The sequence below is a fragment of the Alligator sinensis genome, unplaced genomic scaffold (assembly GCF_000455745.1).
Source record: "Alligator sinensis unplaced genomic scaffold, ASM45574v1 scaffold781_1, whole genome shotgun sequence".
NCBI classification, from domain to species: Eukaryota; Metazoa; Chordata; order Crocodylia; family Alligatoridae; genus Alligator; species Alligator sinensis.
Window position 1 is genome coordinate 3,863,859 of NW_005841845.1, and position 7,251 is coordinate 3,871,109.

General features: G+C 48.7%; 1 protein-coding gene across 1 annotated transcript in view; it reads left to right on the forward strand.

Moving 5' to 3' along the window:
• The first annotated feature begins 271 nt into the window (after nucleotides 1–271).
• Nucleotides 272–7,251, forward strand: part of ZSWIM5 (zinc finger SWIM-type containing 5) — a 120,238-nt gene continuing 113,258 nt past the window's right edge. Inside the window, exon 1 of the mRNA XM_025206737.1 lies at nucleotides 272–382. Within this exon, the coding sequence (XP_025062522.1) occupies nucleotides 307–382 (76 nt within the window). The 5' untranslated portion in view covers nucleotides 272–306. The remainder of the gene's footprint in view (nucleotides 383–7,251) is intronic.

Sequence of the window (7,251 nt, forward strand, 5' to 3'; positions counted from 1 at the left end):
TGGAACAAATCCGTGCCCCGCGCCTGTACTTCCTAATTTAGTATAATACACTTTGTCCTTGAGTTGTCATGTTTGCTTATGAGCACGCCAGCGGCGGTGGCGATTTTAGCTGGGAGCCGCTCTCTCCCTGGCTTTTACGACCGCGCCATGGAAGGGCTCCTTTTATACCGGAGCCATAAACATGCAGCTTTTCGTTGCGCTCGGTGTTATAACTTAACTCCTCCCGACCTAGGCGGTGTGCGGTGTGTGCTTCTGGTGCACAATAGGAGCTGTTGGAGATAAGGGTTTGTGCCGTGCGGCAGCGGTATGCAGACCAGCCATAGGTACATACGCAGGATTGACTTTTGCTGCTCCAGCAACAATGAAGCAGGGCTTCGAAACGGTAAATATTTAGAGTGAGCGTGCGTCCAGGACTGCTAGTCCTTCTGCACGTTCAGCTGGTGTTTCGCAGCGCGCGCGCACGTCACGGGCAGCTGGCAGCGCTCCGTTTCTTCTGTACGCTTCGTCCGCACAGATAGGGCTCGGCAGAGTTTTCTGCCCCAGCTTGACACTGAAGGTCGCTACCCGTGGAGTAGCCTTTCCTCCACAAACTCGAGGAAAGGACCGATTTAGAAATAGTTTTTTCATCTAAGCAGGTCTTGAGCAGCGGGCGTCTCCTGTCCTTGGGCAGATTTTGATCTTGGTGCCAAAAAAACCAGCAGACAAAAATAATACAGATATTTTTCAAGTTGAAATTTTTTTTCCACCTTGAAACAGGTGGGAAATTTCTTCTGATTAGAAGAAAGCGGCCATCTGTGTTGTGTTTCATTTAACGTGTTGCCAGTCCGGCGTAAGCGCACATCTTTAAATGTAAACCTCGTGCTCTTTAGAAGTCCAGATAGTCCGGGTGGAGACGTTTTCGCAGGCCAAAATGGAATCCTATTTTTGTTTAACCGTTGGTTGTTCTCGTTCTGGAAATAGGTCTGGGCTTAGTAACGGGCTGGATGTGGTAAGGGAACCGATTTGAAGTGAGCAGCATATTTCATGAAGTGTTTTCTCCTTTTGAAACTTCCCGTTAGGATGATACTGAAGGAGTTTCCTTTTCTGGGGAATCTCGTTTTTGGTGGAATAGCTGTTTCGCAGCGTGTTCCTAATTTAATTTGCATTTCTTTTTTACTGCGCTAGTTTATATTAACTACTTACAATGTCTTGGACTGCATACAAGGGGGTGGCAGGGGTTACCTGAGGGCTGTCGCCATGCCCGTGCACAGATACGCCGTTCCTTCGGCAGTGGTTTTGCTCTTCACCTATAGAATGGCGTTAAAATTAAACACTAAGTGACACGGCGTGTTTAGCACCGGGGATTTGCATATTAGATGCAGCTTGGGTGTTTAGCACTTCTGCCATAACTTGGAGTCTGCGCTAACACGGAGACCATTATTACTGGCAGGGCAAAGGGGCAGGGTGAAGTCTGAAAGCTGAAATTTTTACTCTGAGCAGATTCATTGGCGTTTGGGTCATCTTCAGATGCACGAACAGATGTTCTGACGCAGGGTGGGGGTTTTTTGTGGCTCTATGGTAATTAGTACAAGAGGGGTGATCTTAATTAAAACAGGTCAAGCAGATGTGGAAAATCCTGCCCAGTGAGCTGTAAATATTTAGGGGTTGGTGTGCGTCCACACATTCGTTAACGTGCTTTAGCTACAGTGCATTTAGTTTAGTACTTGTTTAATAAAGTACTAATGAAATGCTCAGTAACTACAGTTACTGCGCGGTAGCGCCGGCGCACGGGTTTTTGTGACACATCAGCACCGTACCCAGACTCCCGGCAGCCCCAGGGGGACTTTTAGTATCAGCCCCCTTTTGCCAGAGATAATGATGATGATGATGATAATAATAATAACAAAAATTACCATTTTCGGGCTCCCTTTCTGTCTGGGCCCTGGGCGGCTGCCTGGTTCCCCCGTGCCTGTATCCGGCCCCGCTGCACATCTGCCAAATCACACTGCGCAGGAGCTATTAGCCTGGGTTTTAACTGCCGTGCTACTGCGCAGTGTTATTAGGCTAATGAGCAGTAAACGTCTTGTGTAGACGCGTCCCAAGAGACCTAAATTACACGGGGTAGTTTCTAGTCCTGGTAACTAGAGAATGGGACTTGTGGTTTGGGCAGGCAGCAACGCTGGGTTTTTCATTCGCTCGGTAGTATCTTTTTCCGTGTTTGGAACAGGTGAGAAACGGGCATTTTCCGCGCGCCGAGTGCGAGTTGTGTCCACAACGCCCAGTTCTTGTAGTCGCAGGCCGGAGGGATCCTCGTGGAAATGCGAGTGCTCAAACTCCATTAACCGCGCCGGTCGAGGCGCTGCGAGTCCTTGTCGCTCTGTGAGAGAGGACGACGGGCTTTGCGGTGCCGTGAGGTTTGCTTTGATGATACCCGTCTTGCAGTCACCACCTCGAGCCTGCGCTGACGCTTTAGGAAAGCTTTAAAAATAGTCAAGTCTAATATTACCAGAAGTGGGATAACTTTGTACTTTTAACAAGGCAGCTGTGAGCTATGAATCTACCCTTCGGCTGCGTGAGATTTTTCCTTCTCTCTGGAGATATTAATGGAGATTTTTTTTTTTTTTTTTTAATGGATTGGGGTGAAAAAAGATACGTTAGCCTTATAGCTTTTATTTAAATGCATACGAACCTAATCTCAGAGAAGAATGCAAGGGCACGAGGGTGACAGCAGGTTTGCTGAGTTTATGTAATTAATTTATTTCTTTTTGTGTCTTAGATTAAATTCTGTCTCCGTCTTGCCAGCAGAAGTCCGATCACGCTGGGGCCTTAATTATATTTTCAGTTAGGGTGGCAGAGAGAGAGAAAACGGAGGGCAGAGCTGATATGTTGCGCTGTGCTGAATCTGAGGGGTTTTGCCTGGAGGTGTTATGCACCGCTCTATGTTTAGCAGTGATGCAGTTTTTTCCCTCTTCTGCCCACTTCACTTGAGATGAGAATAGCTAACGCTGCGAAGGAGGTGGAAAGCGATTTAAGAAGGAGCGGTGCGGCGTGTTGGATTTGCCTCGTCACAAATGCCCAGGATAGAAATTTTAATGCAGAGACCGAGACTTTGTCACAGGTCGTGCGTTGCTAGATCCTGAAGCGCCGTGTGTCAAAGGGTGCTTTTCCCTTCGACGGCTTTTGGAAGTGGCTGACTTCTTTTTATCCCTGTGGGCGTGGGGCATAGATCTGCGTGTGCTCTGAGTAATAGGGAAGGAGTGACGGTATTTTGACCTTACTTGGAGAGAGAAAAAAATCTATATATCTATATCTATAGAGAGAGAGAGAGAGAGATAGATATATCTATAGAGAGGTAGATAGAGATCTATCTGTCTACCTATATTGGGGTGGGCAATTATTTTGGGCGGAGGGCTGCTTACTGAGTTGTGGCAAGCCATCGAGGACCGCATGACAGGGGCAGATAAATATTAATTTTCTAAATTGTTTAGGGCTCCGCAGGCCGGATACAATGGCTTGGGGGCCGCATTTTGCCCACCCCGATCTATATAGATAGATAGATAGATAGTCCTCCTTTTGGCTTCCTTACTGCGGTTTAAGCCCAGACTCTTGCCTTGGATGGAAAGTTTCCACCGAGCTGGAAGGAAATGGGTTTGAGTGGGTTGCCCTTCTGTTTTTAACTTCATGCAACTTCCCCTCTTCAGCAGTGCTGGGGCTGGTACTGATGCATCAGATGTCCGGTAGTTTGAATCCTGAGGCTGGAAGAAGATCTTTCCTCTCTCGGAGAGCACCGGTGAGATCTGCCGGGGAAACTGGAAGGATTTCTTAGCAGGGTGGTGCCTGCGTAGCCAGACACGTTCGGCCTCCTTCCTCGCATGCTTACTGTAGCAAATCTGAAGCTGCTTTTAGCTCCGCTCCCGTCGGAAACAGCTGCGTCTTCTCTGCTCCCGCCCCCAGGTTTGACCCCTCTGTTTCCACCCCCAAGGACTGTATTTTGTGTTGCAATGGAGGGAGTCAGTGTGCGCGCCTCCCTACCTTTTGCGGCCTCTTTTCAAGCACTCCTCCGCCTCCTCCCTGCATAACTCGAGTCGGGCTCTGCTGTTTCTCGGCTTTCTCGGACCTCGGCATCAATAGACATTGATCTGTTTTCCAACAAGACCTAAAGCCTCGCCGCCGTGAAATGCTGGATCTGTTAACCTCATGAGTTCTCAATGCTGCAGAACTCGTCTGCCCTCGAATGAAGCCATGTCTCTAGTGGGGTTTGAACGGGAGAGCCGGGAAGCGGCAGATTTTTGTTCAGGTTTTCATTCCTGCTGTTGGGCGAAGCTCCCGCAGGACCCGAAGCATTGACTCGCCCGGCCTCCGGGGTCCAGGAAAATGGCACTGGATTGATTTGCGTTAGAGCTGTATCCTGTGGAGGTTAGAAACACAGGCCCTGATCCCGGGGGTTTGCTTCTTTCAGGAATGGGGTTTCTAAGCTCTCGTTACAACAAGCATAGCTCCGTCCAAAACGGGTGGGTTAGTAGCATACCCGGCTTAGTACGGCTCAACGGGAGAGAAAAGGGCCAGCTCTTTCCCAAGCCCTGAGACTGAAGGACTGTGAGACCAAGCATTTCATTTTTAAAACATTTTTTTTTTTAATTTCCAAAGTTTAAACTTTAAGAAATCCCGAATAAATTGCATTTGACTGACTTATACTGCATGCACGGTGTATGAACTCTTGAGGGTTTCCCAGCAGCAGAGACTCTCGGACGTGACCCCCAAAGGATTTGCTGTCATGTCAGTCTAAAGTTATTCTTTTTTCTTTTAAACTTGTAAGCTTAGGAGTTTAAAGCAGGATTTTGCCTGGCTCGTGTTAGCACGGGTGAATGAATTTGCCTGTCGTTTGCATAAAACCCTGAGCCACTGCACGTAGTTTTTCCAAGCCATATAAATATTCTGGGCTTTTTTGTTTTTCTAAGCTCCTTAAAACACTTGCCATTTAAAAAAACAAACAAACCCAAGGGGTGAAATCCTGAACGTCTTAACAGAAAATGTTCCAAGCGTGGGGATACCAGTTACCTCCGCGTGATGCTGCCTTTCCCTGGTTTTGAATGGGAAATGGTCTCGTCTGCGGTCAAACGATGTTTCCACCTTCACTAGTACGTGATTACGCAGCGAATCGCTGCTGGGAAAAACACGACTCCAGTCGCGTTGCTCCTTTGATACCCGCCATTATTAGTTATTCGCTGTTGTGTAGTCGTTGGAAGTGATTTTCCTTGTCTGTGCCTCCAGTGGGAGCCGCTGGCGGGAAGGGGCCAGCTCTTCCATTTTTTGAATGGGGGGGGATTGATCCAGCTTCTTATTGCAGCCCCTGCTGTGCCCCTTGCACGTGGCGCGCTGCCCGTATGCAACAGCGACGAGTGGTTGGCATTTCTGCACGGACAGTTGCAAGTTCGCCCAGTACCGCTGCAGGACGAGTCCCTCGATGAGGATGAACAGCGTGTTCGTTGGACCTGCATCCTGCATAACTACGGAAATCTCTCCGTGACCTTTGCCTCTATGAATTACTGCTCTTTCAATCAAGAAGCTACTAAAACACAAAGTATTTGGAGGTTCAGGGCAGGTCATAGCTTTGTCATTTGACCCTCTCCAGATACTTTTTGTAGAATCCTAGAAAATGAGGGCTGGAAGGAGGTCACATCCAGTCCAACCCCTGCTCCAAGCAGGACCAGCCCCAGCTACATCATCCTAGCCAAGGTTTTGTCTACCTGGGACTTAAACACCTCCAAGGATGGAGACTCCTCCACCTCTCTGGGGAGCCTGCTCCAGCACTTCACCACCCTCCTGATGAGAAAATTCTTCCTAAAATCTAACCTCAACGTCATTGCTCCAACTTGAACTCTTCTTCCCCGCCCCCCAAGCCAACCCTGTTGAATTCAGTAGCAATGAATTGCTCCTACAATCTCAACAATCTCACTGAGGAAGACGGGAACTGCCAGACAAATGGATCTTGGTGCTGGCTTCCCCCTCCCTCCCCTTCGTCCTTTCTCAAATGCGTGGGTGCTTTGGTAGCATTTTCTTTGTGAGTCTTGACGTGCGCTAGAAATCGAATCTAAATCAATCGCATGGATTTGTGTCTCCGCTAGGTTATTTTTTTGGCCTTCTTTGGCATCTGAGCAGCCGGATATCTGCTGACATCCATGGGTCAGTCTGCTACGATTGAAGGGAGAAGTCGTGCTCCTAGTGAATGGGTGCACGTGGGGGAGGCCGAGACGGCAGCGATGCCAAGTGAGCCGGGAGCGGGGAATAATTTAATTCCTTGCTTTATTAATTATTATACTGCTGATGCTTGCTTGATTGGGAGGGCAGGAGTTGGGAGGGTGTGTGAGCAACCGGCCCCTCCCCTGCCCCGCTACCCCTTCCCATCTCCGTTCCTCTCTAACCGTTCGGAGGAGCCGTCCGCGCGGTGCCGCCGACCTCCCTTCCGCCATGCCTTTGCCTACGATGGATGCTCCAGGCTCTGGCAGGAAACCGCAGAGGTCCAAACGTTTTGGTTCCCTTCGCTTTGCTGAAATATCGATGGATCTCCGAACAGCGTGCACTGCTGTCGCTTGCTCAGCACTTCCCACGGGTTTGGTCGGCGTGCGTGGGTAACGGCCACGTGCAAAGGGGGCGGGGGTGAAAAATCCCCCCCGCTTCTTGACAATCCCACTGGCTTGGTATTTCTGTTTGCTCCCGCGGCCTCCATAACATAAAACTATATATGACCTTTTATCTCGGGGAGGGGGGAAATAGGTTAAACCATTTTTAAAGGAAGTGTTGGAGTCAGCAAAGCTGCCCAAGGAGCCGCTTTCACATGGTTGATAGGCTGTGAAACTATTCAATGGACTTTGGTTTCAGAGACAATATCTGTTTAAATTAATCTTTGTCAGATCCGTGCTACCGCAGACAATTCAAATTCCATTCACTTTCTGATCTCATAACAAAAAAGCACCTTACACTGGTTCTTTTATCATAAAATTAACTTTTGTGTGCGTGTCCTGGTAACTGCGGTGCCATTAAATCTTGTTGAAAAGGCTTTGCTGTAGGAGGATTCAATTTCTTTCAACGAGGCAGACTTTTTTCCCCCATGTGCATTTTTTTTTAAGTGTTTGAGATGGATTGGAAAGAATGCCAACAGATGGACGGGGGCTTTTATTTGTTGACGACCATTGTGGATGTACAAGGAGAGGTTGGAAGAACCGGGACTGTTTCGCCTGGAGGAGAGAAGAGCGAGGGAAACAGGCTCCCTAC